The 24,159-nt window shown below is 38.4% G+C and overlaps 1 protein-coding gene across 1 annotated transcript in view; it reads left to right on the top strand.

Annotated features, from left to right (window-relative positions):
* Positions 1-14,041, top strand: part of LOC104048711 (transient receptor potential cation channel subfamily V member 6) — a 28,115-nt gene extending 14,074 nt beyond the window's left edge. The window contains exons 7-15 of the mRNA XM_009509254.2: positions 723-869; positions 6,647-6,859; positions 7,194-7,280; positions 8,429-8,505; positions 8,811-8,976; positions 9,261-9,327; positions 9,911-10,179; positions 11,240-11,346; positions 12,807-14,041. Coding sequence (XP_009507549.1) covers positions 723-869; positions 6,647-6,859; positions 7,194-7,280; positions 8,429-8,505; positions 8,811-8,976; positions 9,261-9,327; positions 9,911-10,179; positions 11,240-11,346; positions 12,807-13,080 — 1,407 coding nt within the window. The 3' untranslated portion in view covers positions 13,081-14,041. The remainder of the gene's footprint in view (positions 1-722; positions 870-6,646; positions 6,860-7,193; positions 7,281-8,428; positions 8,506-8,810; positions 8,977-9,260; positions 9,328-9,910; positions 10,180-11,239; positions 11,347-12,806) is intronic.
* The last annotated feature ends 10,118 nt before the right edge of the window (positions 14,042-24,159 follow it).

Raw genomic sequence — 24,159 nt, 5'->3', positions numbered from 1 at the left:
TCTCATGTAGGACCAGAAAACCTGTAAAAGAAATTTCTTTATCCTAATGAAAGAAATGAGTGTTTAAAGAACAGATCTTTTGACCCAATTTTTGAAGCATCTGAGTTAAACAAGTATTAACGGAAGAGCCTCTACAAGTAATTTTTAAAAAATCTGTCTGAAATTATTGTCTTTGTTGTCTAGATTTCGTTACCCTAAGGTGGCACACAGGAAACTTCTTTGGGTATCCACAGACATTTATTCATAGTGAAGAACTCAATATTTAATGTAAACTCTCATCCTTCCTCTTAACAAAAACACGAAGATGGTTAGTGTTTCTTCTGTAGATCCACAAAGGACAGGATTATTTCCCTTGACACATCTCTTTCCATATAAATTGTAGGAGAGTGTAAAAGAATTTTTTTCCAATCAACATGCAATTCCATATGAAATATATTGTCAAAATGTATAACCGTGTCAACTTTAGCAGTTTGATTAGAATTTAGAATAAAAATCACTCATCATCAAGCATGAGCTAATAATTAAATAGGAGTCAGAAAAAGGTCTTCCACTTCTTAACCTGCTATGATTGTTCCCGAGAGATAGGAGAACTACAACAACTACCAAGTTCAAGGAAAATACATTGTAATTAAGGGGTTTTAACAACCTTATTTATTATCATTCCAAATACACTATATACTGGAAAACTTCTGATATCCTCCACCCCTTCCTTTTCTCCTCAGATGTTTCAGTACCTTATGCAGAAGCGGAAGCACAGTCTCTGGACCTTTGGCCCCTTGACCACTGTGCTCTATGATCTCACAGAGATTGACTCCTGGGCTGAAGATCAGTCGTTCCTTGAGCTCATTGTCTCAACCAAGAAGAGAGAGGTACTGTGGGCACCACAGTTTTTTTAATGTGCAGACCATGTCAATTATAAAAGAAGAAGAATAATAAGTTTGAAGGTTCAAGCTCTTTTATATTATTTGTAGAGCGTGGGCTTTGTACCATATGCTGCAGGGAATACATGAAACGTAGCAGCTTTTTAATGATCTGGCTATGTCTGATGCTTTACACAGTTTCTTTTGAAGTGTAAAACTTGCAGACAATTGAAATAACTTAGTATAGGCAAGCTACAGGAAATTACATTGTGTGATTCAGTAAATGATTCTCTCTCCTTTACCAGCTTTCTATAACTGTGAGACTAACTCTCACAATGTCCCTGTAAGACATGACTGGGACTATGTTCAAAAATCCTAAACCAGAATGCATTTTAAAACCACTCATTATTATTCTTCCCTTCATTTAATGACATTTCTTGTCCAGGTTATGACTCAAAACAAAGTAGGCAAATTATCTCTGCTGTAGGCTCAAAAACTTGTAAAGGGATCACTAAGATAAAAATAGTAGAATAAACTTAGACAGATCTGCTTAAGACTTTCAAGGCCTTATCAGTTGTCATCTCCTTAAATGATCTTAACAGGACAGGAAATGAATCAGAAGAAGACACTTTAACTAGCATAATTCTACCCATCTTGTATTATTTCCATCTATCAATATTTTAGTCAAACTTCTCTAACAAAAGTTTCAGCTACTGGAGAGCTTTCCATAATGTGGAGGATGTCTATGAAACTTCCATTTGCTTTTATTTAAAATCCTCTAAATTTCTATGTGTGGCATTGCATATGGAAATTCAGGGAAAAGAAGTCTATGTCAAAAAAATAAAACAACCTTAGAAGTTGTCCAGCAGACAAAACCATAATCTTAAAAGAAAGAAGAATATTGTGCCTCTGCCTTCTCCCAAAACACATAGTGCATGCAGATCCTAGATTCCTAATTTCAGAGGATATGTCCCCAAACACCATGAGATATTATGATTTTTTTATTTTCCAGAATGCTCTTAAATATGAGTAATTGCAATTTTTGTATGCATAAATAGAAATTCTTTTTTGTATTTGGTTATATTTGGTCAAAAATGTTTGCTGTCTCCTCTAGAAGGATGCAGTGTGTCACCCCATCCTATCATACCCTCCCAGTCCAGTATTGGACTAGAGTAGCCTCTTTAGGCCCCAATCAGAAGCAGGTTCTTCTTGTATTAAGGATACATGCAAATAGGTACTAAGATATATTTTCTGACCCTTAAGTGGCAAAATAGATGGGAACTAAGCTACAGGAAGATTATAGTAAGCTTCTAAAAATATATAATCCTTTTGAAAATGAAATTTACTGTCCTATGCAAAGAATTCCATATTCTACACAATACAGAACACCTAAGGGTACCTAGCTAGGTTCATTATCTCTCACTTCCTTTTGATCCTTTAGGATAATTCTTAGGCCATTCAAGAGTCATGCCCATTTACTGAAACATACATATTCCTTGTACTTCATGCAACCTGTCTGTGGCTGACTTAGAGGAAACAGGGCAGTGTAGCAAAAGAAGCAAAATAAGGAAAGCATCTAGTGTGTAATAAGAAGTTTTCCTTTAAAGCACTTTGACTTACATCTCCTTCTTGCTTATTGCAGTGGTCCCCTAAACATTACAATAGGGAGTAGGTCTAGAAGTATTTAATAAAGTGTGTGAATCAAATTCATAAGCAAGGTGTAAAGTACACCCTGTTTGTCCTACTTTTGCTCTAAGCATCAGACTTCTAGCAGAGCTGAAGGCTTGATATAGATGATTCAATTAAGTTTCACCCAGGTAATAATACAGAAACTTAAAATGTAATATTTTTATATAAGCCATGGAGCTTTAGACAAGTGTTAATCTCATTTGGAAAAATGTTCCAGTTTTCTTATCCTAATTATCTGATACAAAATATGTGTATTGCTGTATTAACAAGAATGTTCTGTCATCCTCAGTTTTATGTTCCCACACACAACAAAAACATTTCAAAGGTTTATCAGATAAGTTTTAGTTGCTAGTCTTTTGTTTTACCCTCAAGATGCCATCAGAACTAAGGCTAATTTCCAATCAATTGTATATATGCCTTTATTTCCCCGAAAAGGCCTCGTTAATGTTTTGGTGCTGGGTTGGCAACCTGAGAAAGGATTCTTGGAAAAGTAGCTTATTGCTCATGGGAACTCTGCATATGTTCTGTGAGAATGGCCAAATAAATTATTCCCTTTTCTATAAGTGGAGAAACTGCAAATAATATAACACTGACTGTCTTAAAGTCGATGAATCCAGCTGCTTTTGACTACCTCTGGAGTAGACCAAGCCCCTTGACCTACAAAGCAAACTTTGATCCTCCATAAATATACCAGCCATAGTATTGTTTCTAGACTTTGAGTATTTACATGTTCTACTTACATCAATAGAAATTACTCTTCCACATAGGGAAGACAGACAAAGGACTACAGGCTCATGCTTTAATTGTAGGAAACCATTACAATTTCAGCTTCAGTTCAGCTATACTGATTTCTTCCAGACTGGGAATGGACCCTAAACAGTTATAATGAGATGACAGAAAAACACAAAAAGGGTCCATGCTGATTTTCTGGGCTTGCAGGCAGCAATAAACAAAATATCTTTGTTTTACATTCACTTTAACAGAATCTGGCTTATAACTGCATGAAAAAGAAAATTTTGTTTTGAAAATACTTCAAAGCAATCCGTTTGATTCCAAAGTAGAGTTCTAGCTCTTCAACTACTGCAGATCTTGGAGGCTATGACAACCTGAGTCAGTATCATCCATCCACTTTGAAAATAACATCTGTTATTTCTGTGGACATACTTTGCAGTGGGACTCTGTAGTTTATTACCACAAGGGAATCACAGCCAAATTTTTCAGAAGAACTCAGTATGAAAAGACCCTAATAGTCTCTATTCCATTTAATTCATATCAACAGAGTGCTCCTGTCACTACGGTGTTGAATACATCCCAATAGTGCATTACATACTAAAATTAACATCTCTCCCATGTGGTTCATTCTTTCTTCACAGACTAGTTTATTAAGCAAAGCATCTAGTTTTGGGTGGGTTGAGAGTGATTACTTTTTTGCACAAAATATCGTGTGCTCATATGGGACAAATTAAGCTAAAGAAGTGCACTAGGCCTAGGTTCGTCCCATCTGATTTTTGTCATCCAGGTGCTTAATTAAGGAATACAGATTCACTAAGTTTTACAGTGGTTGACAGAGAAATGCAAGTAACTAAGTAACTCCAGAGGGCAATTTAGATCTTAGGTGAGCTGTATGGCAGTCTGTAGGACCCTATTGCCTACAAGGAGAGAAATCTTAGGATACCACATCACTAGTGAACACACCTCCTTTAGGTGCCTCAAGTCATGTTATGGGGTTACTTGTAGTAGTGATACTCCTAAGGATATAGATGAAGCAAAGTTTGTAGGAAGAAGTAATGGCATTTATTAGATAGTTCATGTAGCCACAATTTCATCTTGCCCTAGGAAAACAGTTTAAAAGACTGGAGTGACATTGATTTTCCAAGTTTTATAGTCATCCCAGCAGCAAATCAGTAGATTCACTCAGAGGCATAGATTAGCAACATTCAACATAGGAAAAGATGTTGAATTTTTTTTTCCCCGTATCATGTCACTGTATTTTCTTTGTCCTTTGTACACATGTGTACAAATCAACCAGATAGACCATGAAGACACTTAAGAAAATTTCTGAATTCTTCTTGGTTTTTTTTAATGGATCTCTATGATAGGAGAGGATTCTTCCCTCCATTGCTCATAACTCCATTGCTCTTACTTTTTATAGACCCTCTTTGTCACTTCTAAAACTTTGGTCTTAACTTCTTTTGATGAAGCTTTCTCTTTCTATAGAATTCCTCAGCTACACAGTATGTATGGATACATGCAGATCTTTGTCAGAAACACAGCCCCAGCTTAGAGAGCAGTGCTACTTTTCATATCATGCAAGATGCCCTCTGAAGCTTCTGTTTATTCCTGGAAATGTATGTGGCCTTCTAGATATATCTGAGCTGCACCACTGAGATTTTAAAAAGACAACTCAAACTTTGAATATAATATAAATAATCTAGGGGAATTAAGTTGAAAGAGCCTTCCCCCCCCAATATATCTCACTGCGGGTATACTGCAGTTTTTATCACCATAGCTGAATGGTGAAAACTTTTGAAAATCCAGTCCATTAACAGGCTGCATTTAGACCGAAATAAAGGAACTTTGGAAATCTTTCCAAAGTCCTCTTAGTTGCCTGCTAAATCAAGGTAATATCAGTGTCAGTTTTTCAAAAAGAGCTAATGATCTAAAGGACCTTTTGATACGTTTCCTAGAGATTAAGTTTCCACAAATGCTAGTGAAGTTGACAGAATTGGCTGCTGAAACCAATGTTAACTCACATGTATAAATGCAGAACTCCAATTTGGACAAAAAATATTGAGTGAATTTCACAAGGTTGCTTTTTGGTTTTTTCTGTAGCTGAAAATAGAATCCAAACGATCATATTTTCAATTTGTTGTGGTTTAACCCCAACTGGCACCTAAGCACCACAGAGCTGCTTGCTCACTCCCCTGCGGTGGGGTGAGGGAGAGAATCAGAAGGGTAAAAGTGAGAAAATTCATGGGTGGAGATAAAGAAAGTTTAATAGGTAAAGCAAAAGCCATGCATGCAAGCAAACTAAAAAAGGAGTTATTTCACTACTTCCCATGGGCAGGCAGGTGTTCAGCCATCTCCAGGAAAGCAGGGCTCCATCACATGTAATGGTTACTTGGGAAGACAAATGCCATGACTCTGAACATGACCCCTTTCCTTCTTCTTCCCCCAGCTTTATATGCTGAGCATGACATTGTACGGTATGGAATATCCCTTTGATCAGCTGGGGTCAGCTGTCCCAGCTGTGTCCTCTCGCAGCTTCTTGTGCACCCCCAGCCTACTTGCTGGTGTGGGAAGCAGAAAAGGCCTTGACTCTATGCAAGCACTGCTCAGCAGTAATGGAAACATCCCTGTATTATCAACACTGTTTTCAGCACAAATCCAAAATATAGCCTTATACTAGCTACTATGAAGAAAATTAACTCTACCCCAGCTGAAACCAGCACATGATTGTATGTTCTAATAATGATGTATATTTTACACAGAGAAGAGTATCTGCCTGCTGTGAAGTACACTGTGCTGCCTTGCTTAACACAAAATATTCTTCAAAATTTACTCCAGTTACAGCAAAAGACAATTCATTCACTGAGGTAGTTTTGTATGTATTTGAATCCTTAGAGTTCACAGGATTTATTTATTTTTGATACTGTAAAGTTAGCCCACCTTTAATATGTATATCTCTTAATATAGTTTATTATTATTATTAATAATAATAGGAATACTTTCTGCAATGTATCCTCATATATTTTCATTCATGGACCTAGATCATAGGCCTGAGGTCTGTCTCAAATGTTTATATGCATTCAGTCCTACACAGAGAACAATAACATGCTTCTCTTGCACTTCCCATTGGTACCTATAAGCTGTTCTCTGCAGGATATATTTTCTACTCATTTTCAAAGCTCTTGACTGGCAAACTGAACAAATCCAAACCCACATGAGCATTCCATTTTTGCAGAATAAATTCAGTTTCATAATGCTGAATAGAATAGGAGAGAATAGTTTGTTAACAGTCTCCCAGGAACAGTGTGAATGATGCTTATAAACAATGTCCTTATGGCAATAAACTCCTTCCTTCTTATCTTTCTCAGGCACGCCAGATCTTGGACCTAACACCTGTGAAGGAGCTGGTGAGCCTGAAGTGGAATATGTATGGTCGTCCCTATTTCTGTTTCCTGGCTTTATTCTATATACTCTACATGGTCTGCTTCACTATGTGCTGTGTCTACCGACCACTGAAACTGCGAACAGGCAACAAAACAAGCAGCAGAGACAATACAATCTATGTCCAGAAAATGCTGCAGGTACTGTGTCTATAGGAGTCAGGGCTGCATAGACAGCATCGGGCAATTCTAATCTAATCTGCTTAACTGGAAAGCCCAAGTCTTTCCCAGTTGCCAGCTATTGCAGCTGTCCTCCTTCTTTCTTTCTGCCAGCAGACCTTTGTCAGTGAAGAACATGGAGTATGCTTTGTTCTCTGTTGCTGGGGCTGGGCTGGTTCCTGTGGCCTTGTCAGGCCGAGTCATGTTTATTACACTAGTAGTGGGCCTTCTTTTCCCCCCATCTTCTTCTTTAATTTCCTTTCACTCCCTTTAAAATTTAATTTTAATTTCCTTTCACTCTTTTTTTTTTTTTCAGGAATCGTATATGACATATGAGGATGAGCTGAGGCTGGTGGGGGAGCTGATCACAATCATTGGAGCTGTAGTGATTTTGATACTTGAGGTAAGAGAAACAGTGAGCTATATAGTCTTGAGTTTAATCAAGACAGGTTTTACTTACTATACAAACATGACTTTGTGCTCACAACTTGGTAGGGGTTATTTGCTTAGTCTAAGTGCTTTGATATATGCCTAGGCAATAACACTGTCAACAGTATCTATTGGATGAAACACAGATTGCGACAACATACTAGTAAAACTCCAGGTGTGGGAGAAGCAACTAGAAGGACTGGCCATGCTATCAAATACTATCTGCAGGGTAATGCCACAGTTCCCATTAGCACCATCTGTGGGTCCAGCTGAATCCCAGCTGCTGCGTGAGATTCTTAGAGATTCTTCACCTAGCACCCCTAAATACTCATGTGTTTAGGGGTGCTGGCTGAAGTGATTTCTGTGCGTACACAGGAAAGTTTATATTTCATTTGAGATCAGTGACTGTATGAGCTTATAACAGGAGCCTTATGCAACCAGAGTTCTGGGGTGGACGTGTTCCGGTGTTCTCCTTGCCATGAAGTCTCCAAAAAACCTCAGAAGTTCTTTAAATTAAAACAAATACATCCCCCACTGTATTATAATATGAAATAGAATAGAAGACTGAAATTTTTATATGAGAAAGTTCAAATGACCATGCCAGGGTGAAGTAAAATGGGGCTTGTAAACAGTTTTCTCTTTGCCCATATATGTTCCAGAAGGACAGGTCCTTTTTCCTGTGTTTGGTCAGGAATCTGGGGCTACACTACAACTAACACAGTGAGTCTAAATTATAACAAACTCTTTTGATTCCCCAAGAAGGCCTTTGTTGTCTTCGCTTCTGAGATTCAGCTGTTTGTCTGGTCTCCTTTTAGTAATGTATATGAACTTCAGGTTCACAGCGCTCTGCTGCAACATCTCTATGCCACATACCAAAGTCTCTCAATCTACCCAAGTGTTCTTAGATTTTCCAGCAATCTCTGCCACATCCAGAGAGGGGGCCACCTGACTCAATCATTCAGTTTTTAAAGTAATGTAGGAATCAAACTGTGAACCAGCAAACAAAGCAGATGCAGCTGGCTCCAAGATCCTGTGAATATTGGTGGTTACCATGACATTTAACAGTATAATGGAATCCATCTACGTCCTAAAGTCAGGACTCCTAAAGGATGTCTTTCTTAGATCCCAGATATCCTTAGAGTTGGAGCAGCAAAATACTTTGGACAGACCATCCTAGGAGGGCCTTTTCACATAATTGTGTAAGTACACCACTTTTAAAGTCTAATAAATACATTGTTTCTCATTTTCCCCACTGCTGACTTTTGCCAGATGATTAAATTTATTAATTCTTTTAGAGTATTCCTTCTCTTGATTTACTTCTCTTACTGGCTTAGCTGGTGTGTAGGAAGCCAGGCGAGTGGACAGGTAGAGTTCATAGTGCTGAGAGGTCTCCGCCTATGGGACTGGTGGCTATATGTGTCTGTCTTGGAATTTTTGAAAAGAAAAGAAAAATGATGGTAATATTACTTTAATGCGCTTTTTTTTACTGTCTTTTGTTTTGCAGCATCACATATGCTTGCATGATTCTAGTAACCATGGTGATGCGTCTCACCAGCACAACTGGTGAGGTGGTGCCCATGTCCTTTGCCCTGGTGCTAGGATGGTGCAACGTCATGTACTTCGCACGAGGCTTCCAGATGCTCGGACCCTTTACCATCATGATCCAGAAGGTATAAGACACAACAAAATATGGGTTTGTTACACACATCCTGACACCCCTTTGCAGATAGGGAGAATTGAAAGAATACTTTTTCTCCCTCACAACTAGCATTAGAGGCAAATGGACAAGTACTTTTCTGCACAGAAGGTTTGGAACTTTAACATTCTCTCTTTAGGGCAGAAGTTCCCTTTAGTCCACTCATAGTCTTCAAATCTGGAAAATGGTTTACATAGGGTTGTACTGTGGCTTGGTGGGACAGTTGGGCCTTATGGCAGCTCCGTCTTTGCTCTACAGATGATATTTGGAGATCTTATGCGCTTTTGCTGGCTCATGGCTGTGGTGATACTAGGCTTTGCATCAGGTGAGTCTCCAAAAGGGAAACAGCATTATGTTAGCCCTGTCAACTTCTTTAGTATGAATTAAGTGTGTGGGTTTTGTTTTATTCTCAGGTTGCCCTTTGAGTTAGCTGGCAAAGGTGGTGATGATGTATAGCTTCTATTTCTTTGAGCATGGTCACTTTACAGTACTGATATCTGTTCTCATTAATTTGGTTTTCAATTCTTGGTCTTTCTAGGATAATAGAAATTAGAACAATCCAGATAATTCCACATATATGAAAGTCAAGGTTTAAAAACATACTGCACTTATCATATTTGTCTCTGGAAAATTAGGTGAACATACATAGCTATATTATATCCTTGAGGAAGAAAATATCATTATTTTGAGAGCAAATAAATAACCAGAGTAATTCTGAGTCATTTTATAATGGATACCTGTGATTCTAGTCAGGGAGTTGTCTTTGTTATGCTGGTATTGCACATGCAGCTCCTTCCCAGACCACTTTGTATTGTCAGCATTTCTCATAGGACCCTGTTGTTGCTCTTGGAATGTGATTCTCGTTGCTAATTACTCTCTCTCTTTTTTCCCACATTATTTTCCTCTAGCTTTTTACATCATCTTCCAGACAGAGAACCCTGAAAACCTTGGGCAGTTCTACAACTATCCCATGTCCTTGTTCACCACCTTTGAACTGTTCCTCACTATCATTGACGGCCCTGCAAACTATGATGTGGACCTGCCCTTTATGTACAGTGTGGTATATTTTGCCTTCGCCATCATTGCCACCCTTCTTATGCTCAACTTGTTAATTGCCATGATGGGTGACACTCACTGGAGAGTGGCTCATGAACGGGATGAGCTCTGGAGAGCCCAGGTAATCTAATTTAGGTGCTAGGGGGTTTGCTAAAAGTCCACGGAAAATGTGCTAGACAGTGCAATTACTTACTCTGCCATCTGTGCTCTAAAGAAGGTACTTTAAAAGGTTTCCCTGGCTTTCACTTTTCTCAGGGGTTAATACAATAAGCCATGTACTTTTAATTCTGTTTTACAGTTTCTGTATATCAGCCACTAAATTTCTTTCATCCTTTCTATGAGCCTGAAGTCTCTAAGCGCAAGACTACTCTTCTGCACATCTTCCCATGTGAAACTGTCTTCCAGTGTACTTTTGCTATGTGGGTATTCCTACCAATTTTCAAATAGCAGCTAGAAGCCCATCCAGCCTTTCTTGTCCATCCTATGTCTCCCTAGCTGTTTGCTCCTTACACATGGTATCTCTGGTTAAATAGAATTAAAGTTGCATCTTTTTCTACAAGCCACATTTCTGTGTAACTGAGAGTTAAATTATAATTATAGGGATTGACTGAAGGGAGATAGAATGCAAGGGAATGATTACGAGTAGGCCAGTAATATCTTTAGATCCATTAAGAGAACTTGGCATGACTCTTTAGCTCAAAAGGCAAAAAAATTCAATCAGATTAGTTATATAGCTGCTCAACAAGTAATCCATTTCCTAGTATTTTTCTGTGAGAAAGCGATAAGTCAAATGGTTAAACGTAGTTGTGCGGCCACATTGGTAAGTTCTGATGATAGTCAATCAGAAGTCAAAGAGATAAATACTGTCCTCTAGCTTGCAAATTAATTACCCTACTTGTTGCCATCAGGTATAAAAGGAAGGAAATTTAACAGTGTTTTAAGAGCACCATTGCTTCCTCAAAACATGGCACAGTTAGGACTAAAATAGTGAATTTATTTGAACTATAGTGAATTATTAGAACTATGATAAACAGAATATTGACTTGATGATTTTTCCTCATTACATATGGAGCTGTAATGAAGTATGGTGATGGGTTAGTACTCATGAAACTGATTATTTTGAAAGAGAGTCTGATAAGTTTCTAATTCATCTGAGTTCTTTCTTGTTTTTGACTCTAAAGGTTGTCGCTACTACTGTCATGCTGGAGCGGAAACTGCCACGGTGTCTTTGGCCTCGCTCTGGAATTTGTGGGCGGGAGTATGGGCTAGGGGACCGATGGTATCTCAGGTGAGTTCTCTTCTAGTGTGTGCACATAAGGATCCCAGAAGAAGAATCCAGTATATGGATGTTAATAAAGAGCCTTGCCAGTGTCCTGGGGAGGAGTGTTTGGAGTCCTTCCCTTCCCGAATACAGACACCAATCCGTTTTCTGCCTGTGATTGATAGACAAGCACTGTTCCCCTCAGAAAGCTCTGCTGTGCAATTCCTTGCGAAATCTGCTGATGTTTTCTTATCCAGTAGTCATAGGAGATAGACACCAGAAATTGCATGGATTATAAGGCCTGAATTTTTCTTTCAAACTTTCATAGCAAGTATCACAAAGCTTCATTGCTGTGCTTGGTTGGCTGCCCTACTTGTCCCTGTAAGATGCATGAAATGGCAGAGGCAGAATCAATCAATTAGGCATTTAGAAGCAATGAACTGCACTATGGTTGATTAAAAAACAGAAGAGGAATAATTAAAGGCAAGATTTCTTTCTTGCATGAACCTAGTAACTATATTATACTTTGCAAAGACTGCATCAGGTGGCAAAGTCTTAGGTCCAGGATTTCAGTTTAGGCACTGAAATAACAATCTGTAGTCTAGATAACACTAGATTCCTCATTATTTCTGGCTTTATTTATAACAGGATGAGAAAAGATTAAACTTTGTTTGGGCATGTCTTTCCTAACTGTGTCATCTTTTGCTGCTAAAGCCAGAAGGGGGAGTGGTGGCTGTATGAAACAGGACTTTCTGCAGGTTTTAGCAGAGAAATGAACCTTCTGGATGTTCACATTTGCTGGGCAGAACAAGCAGACCTAAAGTGGTACCAATATGCAACACCTTCAGTCCAAAGTGCAGAGTATAACTTTGCAAGAGCAATATCCCAGCAACAATTCTTCATTGGATGTATGAGAAAAGAGTGTTGGTGTGATCCAGTTCTATCAAATTACATGTATGTTCATTGCATGTATTGTGGGATAGTATTTCAGAAAAGAAGTTATAAGTAACATAAAGAAGGGTTGGTAGAAGTGAATAAAAGTTCAGCAAAAGGTAAGTGACATCCTGAGGCTAGCAACCATGGAGTATCAGAGGAGGACAGACAAGAACAAAGGAAAGGGATTAATATATGCATATATACAAAGGATCTGGAGCTAGAGTGAGGTGGAGTAGGTCTGCCAATAGCTTACAGCTGCCAAAGTGGAAAGGGCAAATCATGACTGGGAAATGAGTTAGAGGACAGGAAACCATGGGCAGGTAAATGTACTGAAGTCAATGACAGGGATTAAGGTCTAAGAGATAATTGTGTGCTATCAGCTGCTAGCACCATGCCTATAATCAGTTTCCTGTTTCTGTATAGATTTTCTGGAATGTCTGGGCCAACAGGCATATTTTTGGGAGGGGCTCGCTGCTTGTGGCTGCTTGGTTTTGCTGATAAACCAGTAAGTTTCTACTTAATTCAGTTTATGATTTTTAATCCTCTTACAGAGTTGAAGACAGGGTTGATCCCAACAAACACAAGATGATGCGATACACAGAAGCTTTTAAGGCTCAGGACAGGGATAACTATGACAAAGGTCTAGAAAAGCTGGAAATCAATAGGAACATCCTGGACAACAAGAAACCGTCTGCTCTGTCATTGTCACGGAGCATATCAAGGACTAGTTCTCACCATGGCTGGGAGATCCTGAGGCGCAACACCTTCCACCAACTTCGTGGAGAGGTTGGTCATGCCCTGGAAGAGGAGGTCTATGATGTCTAAGAAGCCTGTTTTTTTACTCCACAGCATGGATTGCTTTTGCCACAGCGGTTGTCTTCTCCAACTTATCATACACACTGCAGCATGCTACACACATTTGTCAGCCTTGAAGAACTCTGCTGATGAACAGTTCATGAACAGTTCATGGCATCTATGCTATGATAGATGAATGCAGTCTTTTCTCTCCTACTTTTAAGTGTCCCTGCTGTTGCACTAATACTTGCACCAAGCTGGTGGGCTTGTTGATCTAAGGCCTGTGGTGGTTTGTTATGCTTTGTAATGTCCTACAGAAATGAGCAAAAGACAGCAATGGAATTTCATCCATTTACAAAGAAGTGAGCAGTAAGCCCTCTCCCAGACTGTACATACAATATAATCTCTCCCTCCAGTTCCACAAAATCCCAACGCTCTCATAGCAAAGAGAAGACAGTGAAGCTCTTGGTTTATGAACGAAATAAAAACTACCCTGTAACTAAGCTCAGGAATTAAGGTAGTTGCTGACACTTTTATGATTAAAAGGACTGTAACTACTCAGCTAGCATTCAGAGCCTGAGAGATTTAGCCCTCTGAAGAAAGGCAGTCTCTATTAGCTGCATTTCAACATTGCTATCCTGGCAGGACTGTTTTGGTTTTGGTTTGGACTGGTTTTGCTTTGATTGAAGTTTTTTGGTGGGGGGGTTTTTTGGTGATGGGTGTGGTTTTTTGTTTGTTTGTTTTATTATATTGTCACATGAATGCACTTTAAGCTTTTGAAAAGAAGTGGTTGCTATTCCTGAGAGGATTCTCAAGGCTCTGAAGTGGGAACTTTTTTTCCTGATGAGAGCATGTATGACCTCATTAGGTGACTTTCAGCAGTGTGGAATTTCAGCAGAGCTATTAATGTCCCAAGTGAGCTGAAGCTGGTCTTTTGTTTTCTGTGGAAGATTAGGATTCTGAAGCATAGTTATCTGGCTTGTTAATGAGCCATCAATATAGCACTGAAAAAATGGAGAAGAAATGTTGGATAGATGAATAAAGAGCTGTTGCAGATGCAGTTCAGAAACTGGTGCACACTCTCTCTCTCTCTCTGAAAGTCTAAAACTATCCAAAGAACAACAGAGTCATCCACACAGTTCTCTTCCAGGCATGATGTTGTGCCAGTCTGTCAGTTTGTTATCTGCCTAAGGCCACTTTAAGAAAAATGGAGAAATGTTCAGAGAAATGGACTGTCATTTCAGGTTTTTTTGTATTCTCAGGAGTGTGGAGTTTCATTCCTATAGCAGAAGTGGAATGCAATCCATGGTCTTAACATTTCCTTTCAACAGGATTAGGGACAGAAACTTTGTTTTTTAAGAAACAAAAGATTATTATCTAGCACTAGATTTTGAGCCAAATCACCCTGTGATAATCAGAGCAGCTAATGAAAAAGCTGAATCCATTGGATTTCTGATTGTATTGAAATATCACAGCAAACATATCTCCTGTCTTGCAGGTGCTGTAATGACCATCATGATCTTTGCAGTTATGTATGTTTAGTTAAATGCCCTCCTTCTCTTACTTGAATGCATATTTATGCTCCAATAGAACACTGACAGAAGACTGTCTCTCTGGAATTCAGCTGCATGCTTTTGATTTCACTTATTTTGTTGAATTGGAAGTGTCACCTGGTTTCTCTCACTTAAGTATTGTCAGTCTTTCCCCAAAACCTTTGGGATTTGTACTGGTGGTCTATGGAGATAGGAACAATGTGGCACATTAACCAGATGTGAATTGCTGCTGTAACTGTAGATGAAGCTATCAGTTCTCCCCTCCTCCCTCTGGCCCCAGTATAGTAGTCTTTTCACTGATTGAAAATCTACTGAAATACAGTTAAGATGGAGGTCCATATGGCCATTTCTACAAAAGGGCTCCTCTTTGTGACATCATCATCATCATCATCATCATCATCATATTTTAAAAGATAGTTTGAAGTATAAGCTGTGTAAGTCCTGGTTCTGATTTTGTGACCTTCTTCATCACAAACTGAACAGTAATGAGAATTTTGATATTGGAACTCAAAAAAACCTATTGACATTGCAGGAGGCAGAATAGAACTCAGTTAACAGTGCTAGGCCTTTACAGATTTCTGTATCTGCTCTCCATAAAAAGAAAAGACGTGCCTTCTCTTGTTAAATTACATTCTGTAATAGCTTTCAAACTCCTTGCACAGAACACATGCACAGAACAGCAGCAGAACTATGTGTTTTGTTTCCTCTCTTTGGAGTTGCTTAATGCAAATACAGTAGAGAATCATAAAATCATACAATTTTGGGGATTAGAAGGGACCTTTAAAGGTCACCTAGTCCAACCTCCCTGCAATAAGCAGGGGCATCTTTAACTAGATCGGGTTGCTCAGAGTCCTGTCCAACCTGACCTTGAGTGTTTCCAGGGATAGGGCATCTACCACCTCTCCGGGCAAGCTGTTCTAGTGTTTCACCAACCTCATTGTAAAAAATTTAATCCTGACTGCTGTTGGAATTTGGCTTCTAGTTTCCTGAGGTGACTTGCATATTAAAAAAAAAATTCCTGTAAAAAGACCTTAGAGAAAAGGGGGCAGAATATTTCACCAAGAATAAATGATTTCCCAGTCTTTTTGTTGATGATGAGTGGTCCAGACCATTTTTAGCATAATTTGTTTGATCTGGAGGATAAACAGCTATAGAAGAAAATTTGAGGTGGGAAAAGTCAGCAGATATAATGGGCACACCAGAAGCTGGAAATACTAAATTTAATACGCAAATGTGGAATGCCTACCCTCTTCCATTAGGACATATACTCATGAGTTGTGCCCATGTGAACCTAAGATGATGAGGTAATAGGAGGCACTAGACTAACATTTGAGCTGGTTCAATGCAATCTGGCTCAGACTCAGAAACAGCAAAGACTACGGTCACACAAGGGCAAAGCACTTTTGCCTTATTATTCTGCATGAATGTGCTGCTTCAGGATTTGCTTAAATTTTTTGCATTTTGAGTTATATCCTAAAATTCTGAGACAGTGTTGCTCCTCCTTGCTGTTGCAAGGTGTCTTTCTTCTCCCTCCTGACAATTTTGCAATAATTTCAAAGCAAACATTCCTTTCCTCCTTGAAATTGCTAACTTCAAATTACCTTTTATGTTGCTGAACCAACTTATAAGTTTATGGTAATGTGATAAGAATGAATGTTTTGATCCAGTTGCTTGTAGTAAGATGAGAAGTATTTTGTTGAAAATAAAAATATTAAATACGTGGAGTATCTTGTCTGCTTCTTTGTGTCTAAAATAAATACAACGGGCCAAATTTTCTGTTTGTTTCTCTAGTAGCAATCATGGACATTACCTGACAAATTGTTTGGATTGTCATGTTTGGGTCCATGTTAAATTTCTTGGATTAAAGCTGTTTTTCCACAGGAATCCACTTCAGAAATTTCTTTATACAAGATTTGTATAGAATTTGATTTCCAATTCAAAATAAGAACTATCAAAGCCCTTATTTTTTAAAGTCATTGACTGTTTAAACTGCAGTACAAGCTTTTTGGAGGAAAAAAAAATCTTTTCATCTTGGTGGAATGACCTATTTTGGATGGTGAGGCAATAGTCCTTGCTATAGCTGCTTGCAATAAAATACACACAAGTACAGAAAGTTTTCTCAGTAATATACTTGTAAAATATGATACAGATGGCCCAGTTTGGCACGTATAATTACAGTTTGCTGAATTTGATGTTTACACCATTTCTTAAATGATAACTGTGATTTATTTTCTAGCCTGGTTAGGGGCTTCATCTTGTATTATGCATTAAATCATACCAGTACTTAAGGGGTAGCTACAAAGAAGATGGAGACTCCCTTTTTACAAGGAGTCATGTGGAGAGGACAAGGGGGAATGGACACAAGTTGCTCTTGCGGCAATTCCGATTGGACATGAGAGGGAAATTTTTCACAGTGAGGACAGTTGACCATTGGAATAGTCTCCCCAGGGAAGTGGTTGACTTGGCCACGTTGGATGCTTTCAAGAGTCATCTGGACAGGGTGCTGGGCCATCTTGTCTAGACTGTGCTCTTCCTAGAAAGGTTGGACTAGATGATCCCTGAGGTCCCTTCCAACCTGTGATTCTGTGATTCTGTGAAATCAAACAAGGCAAAGAAATGGCAAGTCAGACTAATGGGGTGAATGTTGATTAATGAATTTCCATAAAATGTGTCGAAGTGCCTTCTGCACTCTTGAGAAACTCGTCTGTAAACAGGCTTGTTTGTTTATTAGATATCAATAAAATTACTAATATACTGAAACAATCGTTTAATTGGGCTTTGTATTTGCACTTGGTTCTTTTTTTTGTTTGCAATATCTAATAACATGTAATATGTGCTATTTTTTCAGATTTCTGTAATAAATACAATAACAAAACCATCCTTATCTATCTCTTTTATAGAAGTAAACAAGTTAATACAACATTTAAAGTTGATTTTACAAGCTTTCTAAATGGGAATAAACAAATTCAACAAATACTTGGTTCACAGAAGATTAGGGAAATATTTAAAGCGTTTAACTATTGATTTCAAGAATAAGGTTGTTTTTATTTCTGAAATCATAGCATTTTAGTCAAGCTCTCAACTGTGCACACAGACTGCTTTGACAAGAGTTTGGGGCCTGCCCTGAGAAATCTACAATCCAAGACAAGAAACGAGTGAAGATGTAAGCAAGCATCTTTGAGATGGGCCATGTGATAAGCCTCTGGCCTTGCTACTGTTTTATGTTGGGTTGATAATCGCAAAGTATGTAAGATATGCTTCTATATTTATCCCTCAGCTGCTCCGGCAGAAGCAGACTTTACCATCATTCCTCTGCATACATGAAAACCTTGTCCTTAGAAGACCTTCCTACTCCTTAATCCTTGGTTGGCTGAAGTTGTCTTTTTGCTACAATGAATTAATTGAGATTGTATCTCAGAAAGAAGCAGAACTGGGAAAGAAAATACTACCGTGTTCCCTAAGCTCAACCAGCCTATAGTATCAGAATGAATGATTTTTAAAAACCTCTGAGAAGTTCTAAGTTGATCTAGGAATTTCAGTATAAAATATCAATAAATTAAAGTTTCTAGGGGGACAATATATGCAACATATACTAATCAATGATATTATTGCTATAGCCAAACTGGACTGACAGCCACTTGGCAAAACTATGCTGTGCATAGATTCTAGCTCCTAGAATTCCCAGGGGGTTAGCTGGGCAAAGAAAATATCAGCAACCAGATGGGAAAAAATTGCAGATTCCTCGTCAGATGTGCTGATTTCTGTAGCATCTTGAGAAAGAAGTTTTCAAACTGCCCAGCTGCTTAAGTACAGAAGTTCTAAAGGTTTGATTGAGATGAGTGAGGCACTTTACACCTCTTGTAGATCTGGTTTCAGGCTTCCCACAGACCTGACCAGATGTTAAAGTATTAGTTACTGTCCCCTCACTGTTTCAGATTGTCCTCATTAGGAAAACTTTTAAAATAGGAAAAGATGAGATCTGATTCTGCATCAAAAGAGTTTATGACAAATTCTATAGAGCCCAATAAACAGTCCTGTCTTTCAGGAAATAAGAGTCAGTTACAAAAAGTGTTTCCTCCTTACTATTCTCATTTATACTGTAAACTATACTCTTGCTTCTCCCATTGAGCTTCTCATAAATAATAGAAAATTCACTAGCTTGCCCAGAAAAACTCTTCTGGGAGGAAATTTGACTCATTCACCCTTCACCCTTTCTCTTAGTGTTAGGTGCTTGACAAATAAACCTCTAGAGTTTCACCTAGGGGTGAAATAGACTGGACTAATTCTTCCCAAAACCAAATACCACTGATTCTGATCATGCATCAGTGTCATTATCTATGGGAGGCTTTTACAAGTCAGTTTGGGTTTAACAATATAAGAAAAGCAAGTGATTAAAAAATCAATTAAACTTTTGAGGTTAGTGGATTTCTGGTAAGATTTATCCATTGGCTCATAGAAGAATTGGTTGTAAAGGATATCTGAGATCATCCAGCATCAGACCTTGTCTGCCATGACCTTGTCTTCCAGAGCCTTGAAAATCTTAGAGATCCAAAACTTCTCTGTGTACCTGTTTCTGTGCTGCACCACCCTTGTGGTGAGACTATTTTCCTAATGTCCAACCTGAACCTCTCAAGTCAAAACTGGTCATTGTCCCTTGTTATTCAGACATTAATAGCCACCTTTGTTTGCATTCTCATCCCCCCAGAAAATGAAGATTTAAAATAAAATTAAATTGAAAGCCCATCTTTACTGTCTCCTCCAATTTCCCCTCTCCCATCTGGTCTCACGCCTGTATTTTGTCCTCCACCAGCATTTCAGAGCTCAATATGAATTTGAATAGGCTTAGAGATATATGTATACAAATTGCATTAATTACTGTGGTACTGAAGAGAGATGTTTTATATTTACAGGCAAAAACTTTAAACTAAAAAAATGTATTTAATGCCACTTAGCAAATAGTACAAAGCTGTACATTTGTCTTGGTGTTTTGTGATCCGCAGTGTGAACAACAACCTTGTATCCCCTGGGGTTAAGGAGGTACTTGATAGTGCCTTTCAGATAGCCTTATGGGTCATCTTACAAACTATTAAGATGTGAAACCCTTACCTGCTGAAGAGACATCAGCCAAAGCATATTGAAAGGCCTCTGGAAGTAATTTGGAGGGTATGGGTCTTCATAATGTTCCTAGTAGGCTTCTCACAAAATATTGTACATTGATAATTAGGTTAAAAACAAGAATTTTGAAAACTGTGCTCACTGAGACTCCTGTTTAAATCACATCAACAAGACAACAGAAGGTTGGTTTTGCTTCATAACCTTGAAGAAGACTTTCTGAAGTGCTAAGCTCACCATATTTTGCAAAGTTCGAATTTTATGTGCTACAGAAGATAAGATCTAAATAGTTTGGCCTGTCATTAAAATATGAGGGTTTCCTCCTAAGTCACTGAATCTGCACCCCACCTTAGCTTGGCACCTTTTTCTTAAACTTTAGTTCATGTGCAGTTTTTCATGATTCAGGCTTTCCGTGGTTTCACCAAGCTTACAGCACATACAGGTAACATTTAAAAGACCATCCCAGGGTCTACTCAAACTTGCTGGCCATGGCTGGGCTCAGATTAATGAAAAGGTATCAGTACTGTTGATTAGGTCTGTACATGCTGGAGAAGAAACTGGTTGCTGTGTCATACTGTCACACAGTTTTCAGAGCAGCGTCCCTGTGAATAAATCAGGAAAGTTTATTTTTATAAACATTGTTTCCAGACTTGGAGACAATAAAATGGGTAAATGCTGAAGAATGACTATCTCACAATTTTAGAGGAAGCTGCTCACCATTTTAAAACTTTGCTTTCCAGGAGGAATAGATCTTTATAATAGTGCTATGTTGTGGTACATTTTTAATATCTTTGAGCTGATAGATTCCAAGAAACAGAAACACTTATTTGGCAGAAATAAGACTGGAAGTAAGTGATCATAAAAATTTATTAAGTGCTAAAGCAGACATTTGGTGATTAACAAGGAACAGACATGGGTGTTTAGATATCAGGATGTTTGTGATATGATCAAATCATACGGGAGGACAGAAGAAGGGATGAAAGAGGGAAAAGGTGGAAGAAAGGAAGGAATTAGGGAAGGGGAGAAGGAGGAGGGAGGGAGAGAGGGAGGAAAGAAGAGAGGAAGGGAGGGAAGAAGGGAGGAAAGGGGAGGAGTGAGGTCTATAGGACTTATTTTTTCATCTGAAGTGCTGAAATTGAGTTGACATACTGTAACCTGGCCAAGGCAAAATCCATTCTTAATAAATGACAGTAGAGCATTTTTTACTCTAATGCTCAAAGAGGCATTTTGCCTCTACAAAAAATGTCCACATCTCCTTAAAGGCTTTTTCCTCTGTCATTAAAGAAAGAGTTTCATAGCCAGAAAAGGAGAGAAGAATTACAGGAATCCAATTCCTGAAGCAATTTTTACAGTAAATCAATGAGAAATGTGCATTATAGGCTGAAAGTTTTCCCTTCATCTGTTTGTTTAAACTGGTTATAAACTGTGAGTTCAGACTAGGTTTCTGAAGAAACCTGCTATAAACTTTTGACTGTAAGTGATCATGACTTACATAGCAAATGCTATAACTTGAACTAAATGTGATAAATCCAAACATTTCAAAGATGAAAAGACTAAATGGGATACAATTAATTTTCTTGCATTCGAACTGAAAGATAATAAAATGACAAGAATAGGTTTTAAGGAGATACAAGGCAGATGCAAGCAGAAGAATTTGAACTATGATCCTAAGTTTCCTTTTTTTTTACAAAGCAATGAGATCACAGCTACTTATAATTTTCCCAGAACTCCATCTATGCTGCTTCTGCACATAGATGTACGCACTGCTTCCACATGTTATCCTTTATGACGGACATGAAACAGAACCTAATGGATTCTGATAAGAGTCAGTTCTTTATTCAGGCTATTCTCATGGTACTGTTAGCTTGATTGGTCTCCTGGGGGCAGTGCCCTGGACTGTTGAAGCAATAGAGACTGTCTCACTCTAATGTGATAAACTGGGATGTAGCTGAGATGCTTGAGAACACTGGCATGCTTACTTCCCCTATGTCTCAATGTTTGGGATGGGCCTCACCAACTCCCATTGGTAAGACCACATGATATTCCACATATGAAATAATCAGGAATGGATCATAAATGTCATTGTGCAAAAGGTCACCTTTATGGCATTGTGTCAACAGTTGGCACTGGCTCTGGACAGCCTGCACACACATATCTGGGTGTCAATCATAATTCTAAAGCAAGTGACCTTTAACAAATATTAATCTCACCAAGGAGGTGCTGATAGGAGTGGCTCATCAGCTTGCAGGTGATGATCCTGGCTGGACTAAAAGCATAACAGTTTCATCAGAGTCATGGTCTGCTGGAATCTGTGCTGAGAGAAGGCATGTGGTTAGTCTAGGTTATTTGGTTGTGCTAAGATCTTTAGCCACCACCTTTTCACAACAAGCCTTGATGTTCTTCTATTCCCTATGAAGGGCAAAGATAGGGTATTTAGAAATGCTTTTTTACATATGGTAGCAAAGTATTTCCCCCTCAGGAGGGGGAACAATAACAATAGTTGTGATTTATGGCTTTGTTCAACATTTCTCCTTCATAAATGTTTGATCTATAGCCTTGAACACTGCTCAGGTAAAGCAAGCATCATTAGAATTGAATTTTCAGTGTTTTCAAGAGGGCTTTCCAATATCAGTAGTTGGTGAACTGGGTGCTAGGAGAGCCTGAGGGTGCACTCCCTTAGAAAAATCCAAATGCAGCCACAGTGGTACTTCTCTTATTGGCAGAACAATCAATACAAACCAAATGATCTAGTGTCAGAACTACCTCCTCACAATACAAAATAGGTGACCTGTTTAAACTCAAATATATATGAATGCTGAAAAGTAAGAGCACTTTCTAACTATAGCACAAATCTTCACTTTTAAAAGCAAAAGGGTAAAGTGATATAGTCAGGAACTCTGTATTTTCTCAGTAAGATCTTTGCTAAAACCTTACATCACCAATGCTTTCCAAAGACCTAAGTTGAAAGACTCAGGCATATGATTGAATGCTAAAGTAATAAAACCTTTATATTTAAGTGTGTCTGCCTATTTGAGACTAGCTCTCCTATTGACTGGTCAGCTAATAGCTAATTAAATAAATCCTTTAATTCACAACAATCTTGTCTGTATTGTTGGTGATAAGTGGTTCTGACACCCCTTTTGATGATCTACTCTAAGAAATACTTCCTCTATGTGTGTGTTTGTATTCATATTTTAACCTCCTCTATGTCTGGATTTTCTTCAGTAGGAAGGAAGAAGTATTTTTCTGTTTCTGTCCTTGTCTTTTTTCAGTACTCCAGGAGCTCCTCCCCTATATACTTCCATATAATTCCTCAAGTATGGAATGATATGCCAGCTTGCCTTTTAAAACTTTCTATTTTTTTCTCAAATCCTTTTTGTCAATCAGCAGCACTAGGGTGACTCCCTGACAGGAAAAGATATGATCAAGACTTTCTCGAGTTTTATTACGTGATAGACTTACAAGCTGCTGTAGAGGGTTTTGCATCTCTGTAACAAATGAAAGCACCCTTTTTAATATCACATACAACCTGATATTAAAACAAATGTGCATAGCCTGTTAGAAAAGGAGACTTTATAGGAAGGTCTTACCCAGGATTAAAATACAGAAAAAATCTCCATCTTCTGACATATTCCTCACGTATATACTTTCCCCTGCTTCTTCTCCTAATCTTCTGTCTACCTCTTAATTACATCAATTTCATCTTCAGACACAAGTTTCTTCTGGAGTACCATACAATTCAAGGAAGCCTAGAATTGTATTTGTCTGTGGGGTACCTCCATTTATGCAGTGAGCCATGTGCAAAAGATATGTGAACTAGTACATTCAGTATAGGCTCATAATGAAAAGCAAAGGAATCTAATTCAAAAAACTGAAATAAAGAGAAACAAAACTGCACCTGTTGCAGTGCTGACTGCGTATTAAAATGAGGCCCATGAAAACAAAGTTATAACCATTTATTTTCCACAGTAGTATGGAAAAAGCTACCGTGTCTGTCCTCACAACGGATTTGCCATTCAAAGTAACACTGCCAAAGGTCAGAAATGAGATAACTTACCAATTTACAAATCAGTCTTTCATTATTCCCTTTGCAGAATCCTAATTGTTGAAATCCATTAAAAAGTACACCTTTTGAGTCTGGAACTCAAGAAAAAAAGGAGAGCTTATCGCCTTTGGAAGAATGGGCAGGTGACTCAGGAGGTCTACAAGGATGTTGTGAGGTTATGCAGGGAGAAGATTAGGAAGGCAAAGGCCCAGCTGGAACTTAAACTGGCCGCCACTGTTAAGGATAACAAAAAATGTTTTTATAAATACATCAGTGACAAAAAGAGGGCCAGGGAGAATCTCCCTCCTTTGTTGGATGCGGAAGGTAACTTTGCCATGAAAGATGAGGAGAAGGCTGAGGTACTTAATGCTTTCTTTGCCTCAGTCTTTAATAGTCAGA

The sequence above is a fragment of the Phalacrocorax carbo genome, chromosome 1 (assembly GCF_963921805.1).
Source record: "Phalacrocorax carbo chromosome 1, bPhaCar2.1, whole genome shotgun sequence".
Lineage (NCBI taxonomy): Eukaryota > Metazoa > Chordata > Aves > Suliformes > Phalacrocoracidae > Phalacrocorax > Phalacrocorax carbo.
Note: the sequence above shows the minus strand (reverse complement) of the source record. Positions and strands in the feature narration are given on the sequence as shown.